The sequence below is a fragment of the Oncorhynchus masou genome, chromosome 17 (assembly GCF_036934945.1).
Source record: "Oncorhynchus masou masou isolate Uvic2021 chromosome 17, UVic_Omas_1.1, whole genome shotgun sequence".
Taxonomy (NCBI): Eukaryota; Metazoa; Chordata; class Actinopteri; order Salmoniformes; family Salmonidae; genus Oncorhynchus; species Oncorhynchus masou.
Genome location: NC_088228.1, coordinates 37,234,135 through 37,259,029, shown reverse-complemented (window position 1 = coordinate 37,259,029; position 24,895 = coordinate 37,234,135). Strand labels below are relative to the sequence as shown.

Sequence of the window (24,895 nt, the reverse complement as noted above, 5' to 3'; positions counted from 1 at the left end):
CTCTTATGACAGTGACTTTTCAATGGGAATCGCCATTACAATAGCAGTAATATATAAATAACGACAGTAAAACTGCTATTATAAACGGGGTGGTTCGAGCCCTGAATGCTGATTGTCTGACAGCTGTGGTATGAGACCGTATACCACGGGTATGACAACATGTATTTTTACTGCTCTAATTACGTTGGTAACCAGTTTATAATGGCAATAAGGCACCTCGGGGGTTTGTGGTATATGGCCAATATACCACGGCTAAGAGCTGTGTCCAGGCACTCCGCTTTGTGTCATGGTTAAGAACAGCCCTTAGCTGTGGTATATTGTCCATATACCCCCCCGCTTCGTGCCTTATTGCTTAAATATATCCCACTAGCAACACAACATCAATACAAACAACAATGTATCAGAAATACCATCAGTACAAACCTCAACACATCAGACATATATTATACATATTGTATATGTTATAGGAAGAAACACATGCTGATACAGTTTAAGTGGTTCTGTTTGTACTACATCTACCTGTGTTTCATCCTCAGTACAATAGTAACGGTAATAGAATAAAAACATGACTTGACATCAGTGGAGGCTGGTGAGGGGAGGACGGCCCATAATAATGGCTGGAATAGAGTCATTGGAATGATATCAAACACGCAGTGTCTAAAGTGCAAGCTCACATATGTGAAGGAGAGCACAATGACTGATGATGCCTGCCACCATGACAACGACCCCCAGTACACAAAATAGGCTTGTGCATGAGGTGAGGTCCACACACATACGCACACACCACAAGAGGTTGGTGGCACCTTAATTGGGGGAGAACGGACTAATGGTAATGACTGCACCGGAATTGGTGGAATAGTATCAAACACATGGTTTCTAGGTGTTTGATGACATTCCATTTGCGCCGTCCTCTTAGCTTGATCTGGAAGTAGAATACTGTGGTGATGATGCATACGATGACCGCGATGCCCAGAGCCAGAAGCACTGCTTTAGTATCATAGAAACTACACACAGAGCAGAGACGCACACACGGCGACAGACGGACATTACTACCACACCGTGTGTGTCTGTCTCACCTGGATATGGTCCCTGTCATGTACAGTAGGACATGGCCAGTGTCTGTGCAACAGAAAACACAGATCAATAAAAGCCACAGCAGGCCAGCACAAACCACTAAAGTCCATCATCGACCAGTAAATACCATTGTAGACTATAGACTAGCCTGGACCAGTACAGAATAGTGCTAGTTACTTACAAAGGTGGGCAGCTGGAGGACTTTCTGTGGGAATTTCCTCCTAAAGACAGGCTAGTGGCTACGTTAAGGACAGCACTTTAATACAATAAAACTCTATTGTCAACTATTATTAATTTTATGGTCAACTTTATTGTCATCTTCTAGAGGTGATGTTCTTTAAGAAAGATACTCACCTGGGTCCTTTACGGCAGACCGGCAGAATGTGAGTGACGATATACACAGTGCTACAAAGGCATAGGTCAACACAGCTGTCAATCAAACAGCACAGCCAAGACATAGGCTAGCACAGCTGTCAATCCAACAACACTAAAAACATAGGTCAGTACAAAGGGATAGTACTTACAATGACAACAAGTAGACGGCTGGGTTTCTGATCACATACCGCTTTACAGAGTCACTGCAGAGAAGAGTAACTCAGTTCAACACACGTGTGCAGTAACACAAAACCACTAATACACAGACATACCACAGTCATAGAAACACAAGCACTGCAACGAGTGCTACAGTGATGAGTAGCTGAGATGCCAGAATCATATACGCCTAAGAGAAAGAGACAATATTATACTATATTATAAACTGGGTGGTTCGAGCCCTGAATGCTGATTGGCTGACAGCCGTGGTATATCAGACCGTATACCACAGGTATGACAAAACATTTATTTTTTACTGCTCTAATTACATTTGTAACCAGTTTATAATAGCAATAAGCCACCTCGGGGGCTTGTGGTATATGGTCAATATAGCACGGCTGAGGGCTGTATCCAGGCACTCCCCGTTGCGTCGTGCATACAGTAAGAACAGCCTTTAGCTGTGGTATATTGGCCATATACAGTACCATACCCCTCGTGCCTTATTGTTTAATTATAGCACCTTGTGTTTGTGTGTGCTTGCTTGTTGTGCCGTCTCACCTGTCGTATGAAGGCATGTCGCACTTTCAGACTGTTGAAAAGGCCTGCCGCAAACCCCTCCCCATCGCCTGTGACATCAGCAGAAACCTCGTTAATGACATTGTCAGTAACATCATCGGAACACAAGAATGGTAGTCAACTACTCAAGTATAAACTTAAATATCAAGGATTCATATTAATCTGTGCAAAAGAGTTTATTCGAGAGTAAGAGAAAGCTCAGAATAAGCCCCAGCCAGGTGAGAGAGGAGGGTTCAGGCTTACCGCACAGTGCACTGGTTGGCATTGTAGGAGTAGTGAGGCGGGGCATGGGTGGTGTGGGTGGTATTGTGGGCTGGGCGTGATACCCTGGTGTTGGACCACCAAGGTGAGGCTGGCCTGGGTAGGTCCCAATGGGGTACCCTGCAGGCTGACCGGGGTATGGAGGACCATGGGGAACAGAGGGGTAGGGGGCAGAAGGCTGGCCTGGTGGGGGACTTTCATAGGCCGGGAAGCCGTATGCAGGAGGAGGGGGGTAGTAACCACCTCGGGGGCCATAGAGGTGGGTACTAGAGTCATCAAAAACCCGGGGGGAAGTCAGACCGCTGTATACTGTCTGACCCAGGAACCCCCTCCTAGGAAAACCGGCAACCCAGGAATCCATTCCCAGAAAAACCGGTGACCCAGGGACCCCCCTCCCAGGAAAACAGGCTACCCAGGGATCCCCATCATATGTTAGAAGAACTTTATTTTTCACGTCTTGTCTTATCATCTGGTAAATGATCATGGCAAGGAGAAGTAATCTACATTAGAAAATAATAGATTTGGAAGATCTCCGCACTTTGAGAAGCTCCACAGCTCATTTGTGGTGGTGAGTTAAGACAATCAGAAATACTATCAGACATCCCCAAATGGGCACATTTATAGGCCTACATTTGTGCGCAGGCCAGGTAGACTTGTCCTACTTCTATATGTGTCATCGGGTGCGCGTCCTTTGACTCTTTAATGCATTAGTTCTTTCATCTCCTGTGTGTCAACTGAACTATTAGTGGTTTGGGCAGTAAGGCGGATCAGCTGTTATGAAGGAAATGAGATGGGGGGACATTACTAGATTGAGACAAATGAGGAATTTGAGTTCATTTTCAGCTGTGTGTGGTCTCTATTGAAATTTTAATAAAGCATTATTTTTTATTGAAGCAAAATGTGCTTTTGTGGTTGTCTTCATTACACTTAATACAGTTGAAGTCGGAAGTTTACATATCTATTTAATTTCACCTTTATTTAACCAGGTAGGCCAGTTGAGAACAAGTTCTCACAACTGCGATCTGGCCAAGATAAAGCAAAGCAGTGTGACACAAACAACACCACAGTTATACATGGAATAAACAAACATACAGTCAATAACACAATAGAAATGTCTATATACAGTGTGTGCAAATGACGTGAAGGTAAGGCAATAAGTAGGCCATAGTAGTAGGCCAAGTAATTACAATTTAGCAAGTTAACACTGGAGTGATAGATGTGCAGATGATGTGCAAGTAGAAATACTGGTGTGCAAAAGAGCAAAAAAGTAAATAAAACAATATGGGGATGAGGTAGGTAGTTGGATGGGCTATTTACAGATGGGCTGTGTACAGCTGCAGCGATTGGTAAGCTGCTCAGATAGCTGATGCTTAAAGTTGGTGAGGGAGATAAGTCTCCAACTAGAGCGATTTCAAATAAAAGACGGAAAAAAAACACATTTACACGGGAGAACAACGTCTACACTGCTACACCAGCTTTGTTTAAAAAAAACCATACACCTTAGCCTTTCTTTCATCACATTCCCAGTCGGTCAGAGGTTTACATACAATCAATTAGTAATTGGTAGCATTGCCTTTTGTTTAACTTGGGTCAAACGTTTTGGGTAGTCTTCCACAAGCTTCCCACAATAAGTTGGGTGAATTTTGGCCCATTCCTCCTGACAGAGCTGGTGTAACTGAGTCAGGTTTGTAGGCCTCCTTGCTCGCACGTTTCAGTTCTGCCCACAGATTTTCTATAGGAATGAGGTCAGGGCTTTGTGATGGCCACTCCAATACCTTGACTTTGTTGTCCTTAAGCCATTTTGCCACAACTTTGGAAGTATCCTTGGTGTCATTGTCCATTTGGAAGACCGATTGGTGGCCAAGCTTTAACTTCCTGATTGAGGTCTTGAGATGTTGCGTCAAAATATCCACAATTTTCCTCCCCCATGCTGACATCTATTTTGTGAAGTGCACCAGTCCCTCCTGTAGCAAAGCACCCCCACAACATGATGCTGCCATCCCCATGCTTCACGGTTGGGATGGTGTTGGTCGGCTTGCAAGCCTCCCCCTTTTTCCTCCAAACATAATGATGGTTATTATGGCCAAACAGTTCTATTTTTTGTTTCATCAGACCAGAGGACATTTTTCCAAAAAAGTATGATCTTTGTCCTCATGTGCAGTTGCAAACCATAGTCTGGCTTTTTTATAGCAGTTTTGGAGCAGTGGCTTCTTCCTTGCTGAGCGGCCTTTCACGTTATGTCAATATAGGACACTTTTTACTGTGGATATAGATACTTTTGTACCTGTTTCCTCCAGCATCTTCACAAGGCCCTTTGCTGTTGTTTTGGGATTGATTTGCACTTTTCGCACGAAAGTATCTTCATCTCTAGGAGACAGAACGCATATCGTTCCTAAGCGGTAAGATGGCTGTGAGGTCCCATTGTGTTTATACTTGCATACTATTGTTTAAACAGATGAACGTGGTACCTTCAGGCGTTTGGAAATTGCTTCCAAGGATGAACCAGACTTGTGGAGGTCTACAATTTTTTCTGAGGTCTTGGCTGATTTCTTTTGTTTTTCCCATGATGTCAAGCAAAGAGGCACTGAGTTTGAAGGTCGGCCTTGAAATACATCCACAGGTACACCTCCAATTGACTCAAATGATGTCAATTAGCCTATCAGAAGCTTCTAAAGTCATGACATAATTTTCTGGAATTTTCCAATCTGTTTCAAGGCACAGTCAAGTTAGTGTATGTCGACCTACTGGAATTGTGATACAGGGGATTTTAAGTGAAATAATCTGTCTGTATACAATTGTTGGAAAAAATTACTTGTGTCATGCACAAAGTAGATGTCCTAACCGACTTGCCAAAACTATAGTTTGTTAACAAGAAATGGATTGGTTGAAAAACAAGTTTTAATGACTCCAGCCTGAGTGTATGTAAACTTCCGACTTCAACTGTACATACTACACCAAAGGCCCTATAATTATCTGTCTCTGTAACCAGAAAAGGGATGACGAGATTTTTGAGCATTTTATTCCATGCGTCATGTTACTGTACAACCACGCCCATTGTCATGACCTACTTCCTGACTCAAATGATAAAACCCTGGAGAAGAAGTCAAACCGAAAGAAAACAGGACAGCTCGAAGAGTGCGGTGGCAGTGGTATTAAAAAAATAAATTTAAAAAAAGGTATACATTTTGCGTACAGTTCAGTGAATTGGCTGTTCTCTTTATTTAGTCGTGTTTTATCTCATTGGCGTCTCATTAACTGACTACGTAGTTTCGTTAGTAGAAGAAGCCGGCGGGAAATACTCGCCCAGCCGACCCAAGGTGAGTTGTGTCTGCCTTTTAAAGTTTATTTTAAGTTCCTATCCATGACAACAGTCAAGTGCTGTATTACTGTTTAATTAGTTGATTTTATTTAACATGGTGTAGACATTTTTTGCATAGTATTTACAATTTCAAAAGTACAGAAACTATTCTGCCAGCAGCACAAATGATGACCTCGCTTTTTATGCTAATCGGGGAACTTTCTAAATAAAAGCTCACATTCCAACACTTTATTTGTTTTTATTTAACCTTTTATTTAGCTAGGCAAGTCACTTAAGAACAAATTCATATTTACAATGACTGCCTACCAAAAGGCAAAAGGCCTCCTGTAGGGACATTAGCTGATTTTTAAAAATAAAAAAAATAAAAATAAAAAAAGATGTAGAATTTTAACCAATGGCTAATGTTCTACCTGTCTCTGCCTAAGTGGGGTGGGAAATACTCAGTTGGGTCTGTAGAATCTACAGATGGTGTTATTTCATGGGGGACTGTGGTCTAATGCCACGTTCACTTCATGTCAAATTAATGTAAGTTATTTGCGTAAATCTTCCTATTGTTTGATTCTGATACTTCCCAAGTGGGAAACTCACGTTTCTGACATCAAGTGAATGTGTCATAATTACCCAGGAGCACTTTATTTGTTTTTGAAAAAGTTTTGTCACATTTCCTGTTCATTTATATATTTACAGCCTTTATACACATAAAAAAAAAACAGCATTTGAATATTACATTTAAATTGTTAAAAAGTACATGTTGTTAAAACCAGTAAAAACAACCATAAATAAAATTACTTTTTCATGTAAAACATCAAAATCTGTAAAAGCCATTTTTAAAATGTGTATAAATGATTCAACAAAAGTAAAACATTTTTTAAGACATGAAAACATAACTTTGTTAAAGCTGACTTCGGTCCTTTGTACGGTCCTTATCAAACTCGCCTGCTCCGACTCGATTTCCGTCCTGTAAGTCAGGGCCAGGAGCACTTTATACTCCACCCATTCCATTGGCCACAACTAAGTTGTGGGGCGGCAGCGTATCCTTGAGTTTAGAGCATTGGACTAGTAACCGAAAGGTTGCAAGATTGAATCCCCTAGCTGACAAGGTACATATCTGTTCTGCCACTGAACAAGGCAGTTCACCCACTATTCCTAGGCTGTCATTGAAAATAAGAATTTGTTCTTAACTCACTTGCCTGGTTAAATAAAGGTCAAATAAAGTAGGGCCTGTAAAAAAACCACAGCATAACTTTACGTACGGCAGGGTTCCCAAACTGGCTGCTGAATTTGGCCCCCGGGTGGCTTTATTTAGCCCCCAAGTTTTCTGAGCTTTTTTTGTTGTTGAATTTTATCATTGTACATAACTATAAAAACACAAGGAAATTAGCTACCAAATGATTTTAATTACATTTACATTACATTTAAGTCATTTAGCAGACGCTCTTATCCAGAGCGACTTAATTGGCGAAATCTGTTCTGAAGTATTTCCATGCATAATCGAGAGACACGTGATCGTATACATTTGTGAACAAGGTTTGAAATTGTTTTAGTTAAATATTATATCTGTTTTGGGCTTCTTGCAGTCCACGAATGATTTGTAATTCTGTTCCCGAACATCCCCTCAAGAAGAAAATCATCCCGCTGCTGAATCTAGTTGATGATCCCTGATGTAAGGTCTTTATACTAATCAAATATTCTGTTTTTCAGGGGGGCTTTGTCAAACGTCTGGTTATTACGCAGTCTGTCATTTAGTTCTGCATGTTACTTTAATTTCAAAACAATACAATCATTTACTATTGCTGTATTGAATATCAGACAGAAAAACAAAACATCGTCAAATAAATGTGCTTAACCTGTTTGCTTCCAGTGTGAAACAAAATGCCATTCCATACTAGACGTTCATGTACTCTTACCTTGCCCTAATGGATTGGTGATTGGTTGAGAACTGCTTCAAAGACAATGATGGACTGACATGAATCTGTCCTAGATGAATCTAATGGGGATGTGCTGGCTGCACCTTTACATATTTAAATCAGCCTGAGGGCAGCCTTGACAGGTCAATCACTTTGGCCTAACAAATAAAATCCCAGTAAAATCATGTTGCTGTAGGTTCACCCCAGCTATGCATAGCCTTCCAAATATTTTCTTAAACCCAGCTTGGTCACAATGAAAAGGTTTGACTTTTGGACTTTAATGGTTCATGTAGCCCATGTACGGCAGTGGAAGGGGTATCAGTACTTTACTCTCCCTGACACCCAAAAGAACAGGGTCAGCCAACCAGCGCAAAAATAATATTGTTGAAACAATACATATTGTCAAATATAATATCCAGATATGTAACTGTAATGCCCCCCCCCCCCCCCCATCACTCACTAATATGCATAACACAATCCCCCTCCAAAACTACACATTTGTTTATTAGAGACCCAACAGAGTATTTCCCACCCCACTTTAGCTGAGAAAGGTAGAATAATTTTCTCTCTACAACCCAATATTTATCTCATGTACAGTGTATTGTATTGGAGGGGTGGAGAATGAACTGCTGCAGGATATGTACAACACAGTACCAACTTTACATATCTAGTTATTAGAGACCCTACTAAGGGAGGTGAAGATTATTTGATATTTTCCCCCCACAAACCAATAAGTATCCCATATACAGTGTATTGCATTGCAGTGGGTGGAGTAAGTTGTCACCAGCACTCTGTATTCAACCCGTTGCCCAACACAAGAGACCGATTTTAGGACGATTGAGTAATAATACCATGTATTTTATTAAGTGTATTTCTGTAAATATAGTGTTCACCAATGGTTCTCAAACTTTTTATAGTCTGCTACTCCTTCAAACATTCAACGTCAAGCTGCGTATCCCCTCTAGCATCAGGGTCAGCGCACTCTCAAATGTTGTTTTTTGCCATCATTGTAAGCCTGACACACACACTATACGATAGATTTATTAAACATCAGAATGCGTGTGAGTTTTTGTCACAACCTGCCTTGTGGGAGGTGACAAAGAGCTCTTATAGGACCAGGGCACAAATAATAATATATTAATAATCAGTAATTTTGCTGTTTATTTAGCCATCTTACATATAAAACTTTTTATTTGTTCATCAAAAATTGTGAATAACTCACCACAGGTTAATGAGAAGGGTGTGCTTGAAAGGATGCACATAACTCTGCAATGTTGGGTTGTATTAGAGAGTCTCAGTCTTAAATCATTTTCCACAGTCTGTGCCTGTATTTAGTTTTCATGCTAGTGAGGGCCGAGAATCCACTCTCACATAGGTACATGGTTGCAAAGGGCATCAGTGTCTTTTAACAGCGCCATGTGCCAAGGCAGGATACTCTGAGCGCAGCCCAATCCAGAAATCTGTAAGTGGACTGGCGGAAGGGCATGAAAGAGATAACGAATCCAGTTGTTTGTCATCTGAAAGTACCTGCGTAATTACGCACCCAACTCACTCCGATGTTTCTCTATATCACATTTGACATTGTCCGTCAGCTTGAGTTCATTTGTTCACTTTGGACACTAGTTTTCAACATACCAGCATTTGTGTAAACTTTCAAAAGAAATGCTGGTAGAAATAATAGTTTTATTTGTAATATTTTATGTCAAATAATCCATTATTCTTTTTCAAAGGTGATGGCAATGCTGTGAAAAACAGTTGTACTGCACTAGAGTGCTAAAAATAAATATTCCCGAAGTTGAGCATTTCTTTGCATAGGGACTCTTATTTTGAAGGGGAAAAAATCTGCATCTTTACTGCTAGCATAATATCCTGCTGCTAGCTGGAACCTTGCCACTTTGTTGCCACTCCTGTTGAGGCTGAAAGACACATGTACAAATAGTAGTAAGAATGTCTCACCTCGTGTTCAAGAATGGCCTTTTTCCCTTTGTACAGATTACAACCACTCACTTTTGGTTATTTGAAAACGAAATAATCTCCAAAATAGAGGCCATAGAAAGTTGGTTGCAATTTCAGTTTAATAAAAAAAAAACGTTTTCAACAAAATGATAGTCTAGAAACTAAAGCTTTGGTTGTCTTCCTCTCAGGCTTCCATGTCTTCTCTATGGACCTCCTAAATGTCCACCTCTTGAACATCAGACTCTGAGGCCTCATCTTCACTGTCACTTTCCAGCCTGGTTGTGGATGGCTCGTTGTCAGGCTCAAAAAGCCGCAAATTTGCCCGGGTGGCCACCATTTTTCAACCCTTGTATTGGTCAGCCTATTGCGTGCTTTGGTGTGTGTGTTCCCAAACAAGGACCAGTTGTGCTCTGAGGCGGCTGATGTTGGTGGGATTTGGAGGATGACCGACAACGGGAAAGAGCCTCATACAGAAAGTACCTTCCACAGGTGACTGATGAGATATGGCACGCCTGCCATATTACAGCTCCCTCCCAATGCCCTTGCTTGGAAGTGTACTTCACAAGACTGCCAAGAGCCTTGCCCTCATCCAGGCCAAGGTCGCGAGACACGGTAGTGATGACACCATTGTTGATCTCTGTACCAGACAGGATGCTCTTGCCAGCAGACTTGGGGTTCAACATGTACGCTGTGGCGTGGATGGGCTTCAGGCAGAATTCTTCGCTTACATCTGCAACATTTAGGTCATTTGGCAGACGCTCTTATCCAGAGCGACTTACAAATTGGTGAATTCACCTTATGACATCCAGTGGAACAGCCACTTTACAATAGTGCATCTAAATCATTTAAGGGGGGTGAGAAGGATTACTTTATCCTATCCCAGGTATTCCTTGAAGAGGTGGGGTTTCAGGTGTCTCCGGAAGGTGGTGATTGACTCCGCTGTCCTGGCGTCGTGAGGGAGTTTGTTCCACCATTGGGGGGCCAGAGCAGCGAACAGTTTTGACTGGGCTGAGCGGGAACTGTACTTCCTCAGTGGTAGGGAGGCGAGTAGGCCAGAGGTGGATGAACGCAGTGCCCTTGTTTGGGTGTAGGGCCTGATCAGAGCCTGGAGGTACTGCGGTGCCGTTCCCCTCACAGCTCCGTAGGCAAGCACCATGGTCTTGTAGCGGATGCGAGCTTCAACTGGAAGCCAGTGGAGAGAGCGGAGGAGCGGGGTGACGTGAGAGAACTTGGGAAGGTTGAACACCAGACGGGCTGCGGCGTTCTGGATGAGTTGTAGGGGTTTAATGTCACAGGCAGGGAGCCCAGCCAACAGCGAGTTGCAGTAATCCAGACGGGAGTCTGAACATCAGACTGGAGAGAATTGTCTCAATCCATGCAATGGCTAATACTACTATAGCTTTCAGGAGTTTCAGGCTGCTTACCACGCTCTCCCAAAATACATCACACAGGAGGATCCTCTTGATGGGGCATGATGTCCTTGAGGAGCAGATTCCATGCATGAGCAGCACATGTAATGGGTGTGATGTGAGGGTAGAACTCCTCCACTTTAGACAGCGTTCATGTTCGCAGCATTGTCTGTCACCAGTGCAAATACCTCCTGTGGTCCAAGGTCATTGATGGCTGCCTTCAGCTCATCTGCAATGTAGACACCAGTGTGTCTGTTGTCCCTTGTGTCTGTGCTCTTGTAGAATACTGGTTGAGGGGTGGGGTTGATGTAGTCAATTATTCCTTTTCTGTGAACATTCAACCTCCCATCAGAGATGATTGCAACACAGTCTGCTTTCTCTATGATGTGCTTGGCCTTCACTTGAACTCTGCATCCAGCAAATGAGTAGATAAAGCATGTCTGGTTGGAGGGGTGTATGCTGGGCGAAGAACATTCAGAAATCTCTTCCAATACACGTTGCCTGTGAGCATCAGAGGTGAACCAGTTGCATACACAGCTCGAGCAAGAAATTCAGCAGCATTTCTCGGACTATGTTCTGCAATTGAGTCAAAAAAACTTCTGATTCCAGGAGGACCATGAGCTGTTGCTATCGATAAGGTGTCTGATTCATCATTTTCACCTCGAATAGAAGTAGAGGGACTTTTTTCAGAGGTTGAGCGTTGATGGAACTTTATGCACTTGGCCAGATGATTCTGCATCTTTGTTGCATTCTTCACATATGATTTGGCACAGTATTTGCAAATGTATGCTGCTTTTCCTTGTACGTTAGCTGCAGTGAAATGTCTCCACACATCAGGTAGTGCCCGTGGCATTTTCCTGTAGATAAGAAAAAAAATGGGTAAAAAAAATAGTTAAGCAGTTAGATTAAACAACTCCTTTGTAAGTTAAATGTTTATCATGAAACATGTATGGAAACAGGTGAATTAATACTCCTCAGTTAGCAGGCTCAAGCAAGCTAAAACCCACATGGAAGCAAAAACTAACTAGCAGAAATTGTTAACAAGTTAGAAATAATTTAAACCCACTATTTACTAGTTAACGAAAACGAATGTATGTCATATAAAATATATTCACCCCACCCAGTATTGTAATCAAAACTTACCAGAAAGTGTGTAGTCCTTGACTACACATGTTATTCAATCATTGTACCCACACTGCTCGTGAGTGTCTGTGTAGCTGGGCGCTAAAATAGATCTTGGTTCTATTTGTGATGCTCAACGCGCTGCAAGTCCTGCCTCTCAAATCTCCTCATTGGTTTTTAGGCGCATATAGCCACGTGGGTGATTGAAAGATGGAACTGAGTAGAGGATCTTGTGCATTTCAGGTAAAATAACAATTCCAATGTTTATATCCCAGGACAAATTAGCTAGCAACAGCAAGCTCACTAGCTAAATTGTCATAAATGTTTCATACTTTTCGGACTGCCCTCAAATGAATATAATTAGTTCAGACTTTATTTCAACCTGCATGTCCTGATCGCATCTGGTGTGGGGAGACAAAATCAACATGCGTGCAATGACGCACGCAGACACGCGTGCAGTCTGGTCGGCATGTAAGGAGAGCATAATGCCCCAGTACAGTGATTGGGGACATTGCCCAGTGTAGGATGCCATCTTTCGGATGGGATGTAAATGGGTGTCCTGACTATCTGTGGTAACTAACGATTCGGTGGCACTTATCGTAAGAGTAAAGGTGTTAACACCGGTGTCCTGGCCAAATTTCTAATCTGGCCCTCATACCATAGTGGCCACCTAATCATCCCCAGCTTCCTATTGGCTCATTCTTCTGTTTCTTCCCCCTGTAACTATTCCCCAGGTGGTTGCTGTAAATTACAATCTGTTATCGGTCAACTTGCCTGGTAAAATATCTATGACTAGGAAAAACCTAATCAGGTAATGATGGAAAAACACATGTTGACATCCTATTTATAAAACCAAATGAGCTCACCTCTCCTTCATTCATACATCCTACACTGTTGACTGTGGCCTGTGGGTTTCTCATCCTGTCACCCAGGGGATCCAGTGTGTGATGGACCTGTGCCTGCTGTCTCATATCGATGAGGAGCTGGACTCCTCTGAGGTGGCTGCCCTGTGCTTCCTGTGCAGAGATGTGCTCAATAGGAAACGCCTGGAGACGGTGAGGTATAGGGACCACATACAGAGGGCTAAGATCGAGATGAATGGCCAATACTAACCTCCTTTGAAGTGATTGGATGATGTATATTAGGATTGTGGTTAGGATAGCGCACTATGGCGTTTATGCCATATTGCTATGCAATCCTTTCAGATGTTACAAGTGCCAAATGGAAACTGGTGAAAGGTGTAACCAATACCATACATTTGAATTGAATTTGGGTATAAAAAATGTAAAAAACACAATGTACATTGTATCCCCAGAGCATGTTTTAATTAAAGCTTTAATTTAAACGCTTGTTTTAAAAGTGGTCCATGGCTGTAGTTTCCTATCATTATATTTCCCATCAGTCCATTCCTTTTATATCAGTGAAAGCAAGTGTAGAGAATTGGAACGCAACACCGTCTAATCCTTTGTGGGCTGGCTCCAGGTGGCGGATGGGCGTGACCTGTTCCTGAGGCTGCAGGAGAAAAGCCTGCTGAAGGACTACTACTTCCTGTCCCAACTTCTCTCTGTCATTGGTCGACTGGACCTTCACCGCCTCCTGGAGACCGACAGCAGACAGCCGGAGCAAACGGCCCACACCCAGACAGACTCATGCCCTGCCCTCTCACAGTACAGGTGAGCACAGAGGGGGGGGGGGGGGTGGTTGTGTGTGTGTGTCTGTCTGCATTCCCACCACATAGCACAGCAACACTGAACAGCTGGACATTCTGGTAATTCACTGGTTGCATTACGTCTCTCTCTCTCTCTCTCTCTCTCTCTCTCAGGAGGATGTTGTATAAGGTCTCAGAAGATGTAACTAAGGAGAATCTCACTAAGATGAAGTTTTTGCTGAGTGACAAACTGCCCAGAGGACGACTGGATCCCTGCACTGTGAGAACACCTGCATGCACACTCATTTGCAAATGCACACTAGAAAATTTGAGCTCGGTCCGACCTAGCCCGAGCCCTACCCGAGTCCAACATCACATACATGGAATGAATCCAAGATGGCGTAGCAGTCAGACGTCTTTGTCTTGTCCCATGTACATATCTTTAAAAAAATATTTTTCTTCGCATTCTTTTTAATATTATTCCTAAACCTCTACTTCAAAATACTCTCCTGCGACCCGCCTCACCCAATGTGGTGTGGGTCTTTTTTTTTTCTTTTTTTTTTTTTCTGGAACTGGAATTCCTTAACTGACTAGCTACCAGCTATCAGTCAGCTAACCACTGCTAGCGGTCATCAGCTAACCACTGCTAGCAGTCATCAGCTAACCTTTAGCTCGGAAAGCTCTTGCCAGTTCGTACAACGCATTTCAAACCAGAGCATACCGGACCTATTTTTCTCTCCATATCCCCGAATTCCTACCGCAAACTCTGAACCTTTTCATCTGGACCATCGCAGCTAGCTAACCGCAACCCGGGTTGACTACTCCTGGCTAAGGTTTCCGTCCAGGAGCAAGCACCAATTAGCCTGGAGCTAGCCCATGCTATGCCCATCTCCCGGCGAGGGCTCCTGGGCTACTCCTGAAGCCCACTCCTCGGCTGCAATATCTGGACCCCTTCTACTACCGTGGTACGGGGCACGAAACCCTGCCGATCCTTCACGACTGGAATACTGACATAATCTGCACGAGGATTCCAACAAGCCCCTCAGGCACGACTTCCCCTGAAGGCCCATTCTGCTAACCGTGGCCTGCTAGCTATCTAGAGCATATTGGACTGTTAGCTATACCACTATACCCATTTTGCCAATTGGACTTGGACCCCTCTGCTACTTGGAACCCGACTAATTCCATGACTGGTCTATCGACGTCACCGCACGATGAAGTAAAAACAGACTTTTCCCCCATCACGGCATCCCTCTAAGGCCCTTCTGCTAACTCGCTAGCCCCGGCCTGCTAACTGTCGGAATCGCCGTGTCCCCAGCCAGCCCAACCACTCACTGGACCCATCCGATTCACTTGGCTGCGCATGCCTCTCCCTAATATCAATATGCCTTATCCATTTCTGTCCTGGTTAGTGATTACTGTCTTATTTCACTGTAGAGCCTCTAGCCCTGCTCAATATGCCTTAACTAACCATGTTGTTCCACCTCCCACATATGCGATGACATCACCTGGTTTAAACGTCTCTAGAGACTATCTCTCTCATCATTACTCAATGCCTAGGTTTACCTCCAATGTACTCTCTTCCTACCATACCTTTGTCTGTACATTATGCCTTGAATCTATGCTATCGTGCCCAGAAACCTGCTCCTTTTACGCTCTGTTCCGAACGTGTAGGCGGCCAGTTCTTATAGCCTTTAGCCGTACCCTTATCCTACTTCTCCTCTGTTCCTCTGGTGATGTAGAGGTTAATCCAGGACCTGCAGTGCCTAGCTCCACTCCTTCTCCCCAGGTGCTCTCTTTTGTTGACTTCTGTAACCGTAAAAGCCTTGGTTTCATGCATGTTAACATTAGAAGCCTACTCCCTAAGTTTGCTTTAGCACATTCTGCCAATGTCTAAGCCGTGTCTGAATCCTGGCTTAGGAAAACCACCAAAAACCCGGAAATTTCCATCCCTAACTATAACATTTTCCACCAAGATAGAACTGCCAAAGGGGGCGGCGTTTCACTCTACTGCAGAGATCGGTCTTACTATCCAGGTCTGTACCAAAACAATTCGAGCTTCTACTTCTAAAAATGCACCTTTCCAGAAACAAGTCTCTCACCGTTGCCGCTTGCTATAGATCACCCTCTGCACCAGCTGTGCCATGGACACCATATGTGAATTGATTACCCCCCATCTATCTTCTGAGCTCGTGCTGCTAGGTTACCTAAACTGGGACATGCTCAACACCCCAGCCGTCCTACAATCTAAGCTTGTTGCCCTCAATCTCACACAAATTATCAATGAACCTACCAGGTACAACCCCAAATCTGTGAACATGGGCACCCTCATAGATCATTCTAACTTTAACTCGCCCTCCAAATACACCTTTCAATTTAGAACCAGGAATGGATATAGCCCTTGGTTCACTCCAGACCTGTCTGCCCTTGACCAGCACAAAAACATCCTGTGGCGTTCTTCATTAGCATCGAATAGCCCCCGTGATATGCAATTTTTCAGGGAAGTTAGGAACCAATATACACAGGCAGTTAGGAAAGCTAAGGCTAGCTTTTTCAAACAGAAATTTGCATCCTGTAGTACAAACTCAAAAAAAGTTATTTCTGGGACACTAAAGTCCATGGAGAATAAGAGCACCTCCTCCCAGCTGCCCACTGCACTGAGGCTAGGAAACACTGTCACTACTGATAAATCCACATTAATTGAGAATTTCAAGAAGCATTTTTCTACGGCTCGCCATGCTGGCTACCTCTACCCCGGTCAACAGCCCTGCGCTTCCCACAGCAATTCGCCCTAACCTACCCCACTTCTCCTTCACCCAAATCCAGATAGCTGATGTTCTGAAAGAGCTGCAAAATCTGGACCCCTACAAATCAGCCGGGCTAGACAATCTGGACCCTCTTTCTAAAATTATCTGCCGAAATTGTTGCAACTCCTATACTAGCCTGTTCAACCTCTTTTGTGTCGTCTGAGATTGCCATAGATTGGAAAGCTGCCGCGGTCATCCCCCTCTTCAAAGGGGGAGACACTCTAGACCCAAACTGCTACAGACCTACAGTGGGGCAAAAAAGTATTTAGTCAGCCACCAATTATGCAAGTTCTCCCACTTAAAAAAGATGAGGGACGCCTGTAATTTTCATCATAGGTACACTTCAACTATGACAGACAAAATGAGAAAATAAATCCAGAAGATCACATTGTGGGATTTTTAATGAATTTATTTGCAAATTATGGTGGAAAATAAGTATTTGGTCAATAACAAAAGTTTATATACCCTTTGTTGGCAATGAGAGGTCAAACGTTTTCTGTAAGTCTTCAAGGTTTTCACACACTGTTGCTGGTATTTTGGCCCATTCCTCCATGCACATCTCCTCTAGAGCAGTGATGTTTTGGGGCTGTTGCTGGGCAACACGGACTTTCAACTCCCTCCAAAGATTTTCTATGGGGTTGAGATCTGGAGACTGGCTAGGCCACTCCAGGACCTTGAAATGCTTCTTACGAAGCCACTCCTTCGTTGCCCGGGCGGTGTGTTTGGGATCATTGTCATGCTGAAAGACCCAGCCACTTCATCTTCAATGCCCTTGCTGATGGAAGGAGGTTTTCACTCACTGTATCTATTCTACCCTGCCTTTCTAAGGTGTTTGAAAGCCAAGTTAACAAACAGATTACAGACCATTTAGAATCTGACTGTACCTTCTCTGCTATGCAATCTGGTTTCAGAGCTGGTCATGGGTGCACCTCAACCACGCTCAAGGTCCTAAACGTTATCATAACCGCCATCGATAAGAAACATTACTACTCTGGACAGTTCTGACAACTACAAATACCTAGGTGTCCGGTTAGACTAAACTCTCCTTCCAGACTCATATTAAACATCTCCAATCCAAAATTAAATCTAGAATCGGCTTCCTATTTCGCAACAAAGCATCCTTCACTCATGCTGCCAAACATACCGTTGTAAATCTGACCATCCTACTGATCCTCGACTTCGGCAATGTCATTTACAAAATAGCCTCCAACAATCTACTCAACAAATTGGATGCAGTCGAGCACAGTGCCATTCGTTTTGTCACCAAAACCCCATATACTACCCACCACTGCGACCTGTATGCTCCCATTGGCTGGCCCTCACTTCATTCTCGTCGCCAAACCCACTGGCTCCAGGTCATCTGTAAGTCTCTGCTAGGTAAAGCCCCGCCTTATCTCAGCTCACTGGTCACCATAGCAGCACCCACCCGTAGCACACGCTCCTGCAGGAATATCTCACTTGTCACCCCCGAAGCCAGTTCTTCCTTTGGCCGCTTCTCCTTCCTGCTGCCAATGACTGGAACGAACTGCAAAAATCTCTGAAGCTGGAGACTCTTACCTCCCTCACCAGCTGTCAGAGCAGCTCACAGATCACTACACCTGTACATAGCTCATCTGTAAATAGCCCATCCAATCTACCTCATCCCCATACTGTATTTATTTATTTTTCTCCTTTGCACCCCAGTATCTCTACTTGCACGTTCGTCTTCTGCACAACCTACCATTTTAGTGTTTAATTGCTATATTGTAATTACTTCGCCACCATATCCTATGTATTGCCTTACCTCTCTTATCGTACCTCATTTGCACATGTTGTCAATAGATTTTTCTACTGTATTATTGATTGTATGTTTGTTTATTCCATGTGTAACTCTGTATGTGTCAAACTGCTTTGCTTTATCTTGGCCAGGTTGCAGTTGCAAATGAGAACTTGTTCTCAACTAGCCTACCTGGTTAAATAAAGGTGAAATAAATACATTTATGTTTTTGAACTCGATTTCTAGAAAAGATAACGTTGCCATTTCACCAGTAGGCTATATTGACTGTTGAGAACAATGTGGTTGAGGCGGCAGCAGCATGGGAAGACGAGGAAGCATATTTTCTCAGAACTCTCCGTTGAATGCATCTTGACTTTCTAAAATATCCATAGCTTAAGAAATTAGATCTTGCTGCTGTTGCCCGTTTTTATTGAGCACAGAATAAGCACGTCTCTTCCTCCTCCTTCTTGGTCTTGTATTTTTCTTCTTGATCTATTTCTCTTATTAGAATTTATAATAATAACTGTTACTTTTATCAATATTAGGCCTAGTAGGCAAGTAGCCTTGCTTAATCTGTCCACCATCGAGCTTGTTGTGTTATAGCTGTCACTTAGGCCTCAATCAATCATTAATTCATGTCATCACACAGCATGATTCATGCCTTTTTTTTACGATAAGGCATTTTATTTTGAAAATGAAACAAGAGCCTAGAATAATTAAACAAACACCATAATTTCAATTAAGCACAGTCTCAAATAGCCCCCTGTCCCTTTTTAATAGCCGGGCAACGGCACCCGTTTCAAATAAACGCTGGTCTAAATGAATTTTTTACGAGGTTACCATTAATTGTTTTACGAGAATTGTTTGATTTGTTAAATTTCCATAATTTGAGTCATTACTGAATTATTTAATACTCCGTTTTTATTGCCAGTAAGAAACTGCTAGCCGTTGGCTCCTAACAGCTGAGAACTTCTAGCTAACTGGCAAGCACATAGTCAACAACTTCAGGTGTACAGTGACCCCCATAAATCGTCCAATCCGCACCTAGTGGCGAAAGTAAGAACTGACAAATGCACAGTCAAAGAAGAGAATTATTCTGTCAAGGAAAGTTATTGATATTAATATAAAAAAAAATGGCATACTAAGACAAAAGAAACGTGACCTAGTGTGTACATGATTACACAGTGTAGGAATTGAAGAATTGTTTAAAATGCTGGAAGTGAAATCTGGAATTATACAGTTATCTAAGCAAATGAGCAAAAGCTGTATGCATTAAGGAAATGGACGCCTGGCTCAAATAGAAGTTTGTCTCTAAGTGCATGTTGTGTTCAGTGATTTAAGCAAATAAAACTGGGCTATTAACTGAAGTTTTACTGTAAAGATATTTTCTACTGAACATCCATCATTTGAATAATTGCTCAAAAGCCCCATGTTGTGGATGCATGTTATTCTGAAATAACTGCATCAAGCCTAGGCCTGATTAGGAAAACATTTAGATCAGTTATGGGTCTCCTTTCAATAGTTTTACAAGGAAGGCCCATTAGCGGTGCAGTCATAGGGTGTATATATGTTAGGGTGTCGGCTTCTCCTGATTCTAAGATGCGCTGCTTGTCTAGGTCTCGTAGATCATCATTCTCCTGAGTGCGCTCCAGCCTTTTCGCATCACAATTTGAAAACGTTTCAGTCATCAGAAAAATATGTTTAATCATGGCCACATGTCTCATACCCAGACAATATTTTTAATCCTGGTGCCGATAGTGGCTACTGCTACGACGAGAGCAGTAGTAGTAAAAGCTGTGCAGCAAGCCCGAACCCCGCCCGGACCGACTCAATTCTCAGAAATTCAGACCCAGCCTGTTAAAGGCCTGTCGGGTTCGGGCTGAAAATGGGAATCTCACCATACCTTCTATGGCTGCATTTACACAGGCAGCCCAATTCTGATTTATTTTTACCACTAATTGGTCTTTTGTCCAATCAGATCAGCTTTTGCCCATAAGTGGGCAAAATATCAGAATTGGGCTGCTTTTTTGTAAATGCAGCCTAACGCGCGCGCACACACACACAATTACATTCTCTCTCGCTCTCTCTTTCTTCCCCATAGACGGCTCTGGAGGTGCTGTGTGAGATGGAGAGGCAGGAGCTGCTGACAGAGGACAGACTGGATGAGCTACAGAGGATACTGGAGGAGTGTGACACACAGCTGGCCCACACAGTACAGCAGTATAGAGAAGGTACATATTGACACCTGGCTAGCCGGTACAAGTCACTCTCACTGTTCTCTCTTCTCTCTCACACCACTCTCTTGCGCTGATTTGATAGTTCAGTATATTAAAATATAGTTATTTGTTTCATGTGGTTGCTGTTTTTCAGCAAGGGGCAGTGTGTCACGGCAGGAGTACTCTGTTCAGCCAATCAGCAACCAGGAACAGCAACTCAGCTCCCCTCAGTCACTACAGAGCCTGTCTATATCAGAGACACGGCCCAACTGTATGTCTCGCGCACACACACACACACACACACACACACACACACACACACACACACACACAGGTAGTTGAAGTGTGTTCTTGTCCACAGGTGAACGTGGGCAACGCATAAGGTTGTACTCTGATGCAATGACGAAAGCTCAGCCTGGGTCTGGGCCTGACCAGGTGACCACTTCACCGACACCATCCTGGAAGACCTCTGAGGTTAGACAGTGGGTTACACTTTAGACACCTAACATAGAATCTAACATTTGGTTGATTTTTGTCCATGGTGGTAACTCCTGTGTGTTTGCCCAACAGATGGAGCACTATTCCATGACCTGTAATCCTCGGGGGACGTGCTTAATCATCAATAACTACCACTTCATGGGATTTTCAGGTCTGACAGACAGACCAGGAACTGAGCAGGACGAGAGTAGGCATGCTTGCTCATTGGTTGATATTATGAGCCTGATCTCATTCAGTGAAGCCCATTGGCCAACCTGGATGTTAAATTCTCCCATCTGTCTCTCTGTCTCTGTGTGTAGAGGCTCTGCATAATGTCTTCTCCAAGTTGGGGTTTAAAGTGGAAGTGTGTGGCGACCTGACAGAGAAGACCATGTTGGGTGCGGTAGAGGAGCTTGGAGGGCGGAGTCACATACAGGCAGACGCTCTGGTGAGTAGTGAGGTCATAATTCTCCAGTCTCTTCAGGAGGTACAGTAGCTCTACTCTTGAAGCCCAATTGGACTCCAATTAATTAAAGTAGGTTGAACTACTCTAATCCCTGTGCCTGGTCCTAGGTGGTGTGTGTGCTGTCCCATGGGGAGAAGGGTTGTGTGCTTGGGACAGATGGGGGGGAGGTGCCCATTCGCTCCCTCACACAACCCTTCACCAGCAAGCAGTGCCCTTCTCTGATGGGCAAACCCAAACTGTTCTTCATCCAGGCCTGCCAGGGGAAGGGCTTCCAGCAAGGGGCCCTATTCACCCCCTCCATAAGGCAGAGAGAGGGGCGGTATGAGGCAGACGCCGGCGCCATCGAGTCCATCCCCTGTGATGCAGACTTCCTGATCGGTATGGCAACAGTAGAGGAGTGCAAGTCATTCCGAAACACTAAGGAAGGTTCCATCTACATCCAGGAGCTCTGCAAACAGCTGGAGTGGGGAGCGGACAGGTGAATTGGAAGGGAAGCGGGTTAGGTTTGGCATTAACCATAGAGATTTATTAAGATCATTACATAGAAATAACCCATTTTTGGGATGTTGCCATTGAGGGATTCCACCATTTTTAAAGGCCCAATGCAGCTGTTTTTATATCAATATCAAATCATTTCTGGGTAACAATTAAGTACCTTACTGTAATAGTTTTTCATATTTTTTGTTGTGCTTTTTAGAAAACTTTCTCAAGACAGAATTTTGCTCAGATTGTCTGGGAATGGTCTGAGTAGGGAGGGGGAAACTTGAAACTAGCTCTTATTGACAGATTTGGAACTCTTCGTTATTGATCTATAAACCAATTTACTGCCTTGTGATGTCACCAGGCAAGCCCAAACTTAATTTTGACTACACTTTAAATAGTCAACTGGGTGGGAATTCGTACGGGTTGGGAGCGATCGGCCAATGATCAGACCCTTATTGTCTTCTTCAAATTAGTTTAAATGGCTTTAAGCTATATGACCGCCATCTAGTGGTCACAAATTCATTTCACATAGGATTTGGTTCAAGACTCCAGCACTGCAGGTGGCCATATAAGCTTGCCACTTTTTTTCAAACATCAAAAGAAGAAATGTGACTATTTTAAAATGGAGATAGCCTCAATGACGCTGCCCATGCAGTCAGACACCATGATGGCAGATACAAGGTTGTTATCTCTGGGCTCCCGAGTTGCATGGTGGTCTAAGTCACTGCATCTCGGGGCTTGAGGCATCACCACAGACGCGCTGGTTCGAATCCAGGTTGTATCACAACCGGCCATGATTGGGAGTCCCATACGGTGGCGCACAATTGGCCTAGCGTCTTCTGGGTTTGACCATCATTGTAAATAAGAATTTGTTCTTAACTGACTTGCCTAGTTAAATAAAGGTTAAAAACATGCATTTCTATAACAGGTGAGATGTATTGTGATGTGTGTTTCCTGTTTCCTGTGTAGAGGGGAGGATATTCTGTCGGTGCTGACGCGTGTGAATCGTGAGGTCAGCAGTGGAGTGTATAGAGACTCCAAACAGATGCCCGAGCCCAAGTATACCCTCACCAAGAAACTCTTCCTCCCCTATTCTGAAACACCTCTGGTTGGCTGACTTAAAGTGTCAAATCTTGTCCCTCCTTATGGATCGAGACACTTCAGAAAGGCTGTCATGTCTAAACAGTAAGCTGTCACTCTCAGGAACCCTACCACAGCAGCCTCTACTGTGGCCCATCTCCCATAAGACAGTGTGTTGAACATTGGTTGGCATGTCTGATTTCCTGAAAGATGTTTCAAACTCATGAGATTTTAATACATCCATTAAATGCTGGAAATTGTGGAACGTTTTCTGTATCTGTAATGTGTTCTGGAGATGATCAGTAAAATGGGTGTCTATTTTTCTATTAGCCATGTTTCACATTTTTAAAGTTCAACAAGATGTCTCTAATTCTGAGGAGAATATGATTTAATAAGACTTCAGCAACCAACCTTTGATTAAAATATTTATTTCCAGGTATAAAATATGTTAAAATGAAAGGCAGGTAAGAACATGATTGTAGAAAATTAGGAAAGAATATCAAATCACAACATGCAATAAAGTCAAGCTTAAGCAATGTGTTGATATCGATTACTTTGTTCTTGCTATGAGAATCCACTTCCACTCTTCACATATCAAATACATTATTAGTTTGGTTAAATCTAGCCAGTTTACTTGATTGAGATGCAGCAATGCCCCTGGACCTTTGGTATATCTGCTGGATTTGCGTTCACGTGCTATCGGAAGCTCCTAGTTCCCAGTGGGAAATTTCATTTAACCAACACTCCAAGTGGCAAACTCAAATCTTGTTGCCAAATTGTGATGTATCACCACTGACTTTTTACCTTTTTAAACCAAAAGATGACGACAAATCTGTGTTGGACAATTACAACCTTACCAAGATGGAGAATGTAGCTAGTCTGACCATATGTTAAGCAAGCTAGCTAACTTTATTATTAGCAATGTTAGCTAGCTCACCACCAGTTTGCAAATTGGAAATTTCAGATTTTCCCATTTCCGACTAGCACGTGAACGAAACATTCCCACGAGCACGAACCCCCCCACTATAAAAGGAAAAAATATTAAAACAAGACATAACATTTCATTTCAACACCAAGCAGCAGATCAGCTCAGAACATAAAACACCACAGTGACCACGACAACAGGAAGTGACCTCTGGGTCTTGAGGTTGTTGGGTCATAGCGCATCGTCAAAGATGGTGGATAATGAAGATGTCTAATAAATGCTGTTTACCATTGAAAAAAATGGTCAAGGTTCCTGTCACTCGTGTGCGCATGCTTTCCCGCGTGAGCCAACAGTTCCTCGGTAATCTCTGGCATGCTCACGTGAGAAAGAACGCCCACTGAAACAGACAGGATTTTCTTCAATGGGAAACTGCCCAATAAGAACTGTCTCTGCTCGCCTTACCCTACCATAAAAAAATGGCCTGTGAGATGTCTCACTTTCTCTTCTGTCTCTGGCGTTGTCTCATTGGGGCGGCACTGTGAACAGCAGCCTCTTCGTCAGCATGTACTTGGGCTCGGGCATCTGCTTGGCCCGCTTGTATTCCCCGGACTTCTTATCCTGGGATAGATACTGGGTTATCCATCTGGCTCACGTCTCTGACCTGTGTTAAGATGGTCAGGATGTCATTACCTCTCGAGAGCAGGAGACACACGCATACCAGACAACGAAGACATTAACACCCAGTAAAGACAACACGCAGCGTCCATAAAATACACAGTTCTCGTCTCCAGCAATGCATTAGTTTATGATTAGTCAGGGGACTTGCTCACTGCGAGCTAATAGATTTTATGGTAATATTGTTCTAGCCTTTATCTAGACAAG

At 43.3% G+C, this 24,895-nt stretch overlaps 1 protein-coding gene across 5 annotated transcripts; it reads left to right on the top strand.

Moving 5' to 3' along the window:
- Positions 1–5,507: 5,507 nt before the first annotated feature.
- Positions 5,508–23,626, top strand: casp8 (caspase 8, apoptosis-related cysteine peptidase). Of its 5 annotated transcripts, none has more exons than XM_064993239.1 (12): positions 5,508–5,759; positions 12,890–12,966; positions 13,088–13,210; positions 13,638–13,828; positions 13,978–14,083; positions 20,468–20,597; positions 20,737–20,853; positions 20,944–21,056; positions 21,153–21,267; positions 21,380–21,507; positions 21,633–22,003; positions 22,978–23,626. In XM_064993239.1, exons 3-12 carry the CDS (start codon positions 13,103–13,105, stop codon positions 23,123–23,125), a joined length of 1,527 nt encoding a protein of 508 aa, XP_064849311.1. In that variant the 5' UTR covers positions 5,508–5,759; positions 12,890–12,966; positions 13,088–13,102; the 3' UTR covers positions 23,126–23,626. The 5 variants fall into 5 exon arrangements, with proteins under 5 accessions (XP_064849311.1, XP_064849309.1, XP_064849310.1 ...); XM_064993237.1 differs by lacking the exon at positions 12,890–12,966 and adding an exon at positions 7,339–7,424; XM_064993241.1 differs by lacking the exon at positions 5,508–5,759 and adding an exon at positions 7,406–7,424.
- The last annotated feature ends 1,269 nt before the right edge of the window (positions 23,627–24,895 follow it).

What these genes read in the sequence shown, in the direction of transcription:
- casp8 (XM_064993237.1), top strand. An exon ending in GACGACTGGATCCCTGCACT is followed by an intron (nt 14,084 to 20,467) that starts GTGAGAACACCT and finishes TCTTCCCCATAG; the next exon opens with ACGGCTCTGGAGGTGCTGTG. An exon ending in CATCCTGGAAGACCTCTGAG is followed by an intron (nt 21,057 to 21,152) that starts GTTAGACAGTGG and finishes TTTGCCCAACAG; the next exon opens with ATGGAGCACTATTCCATGAC.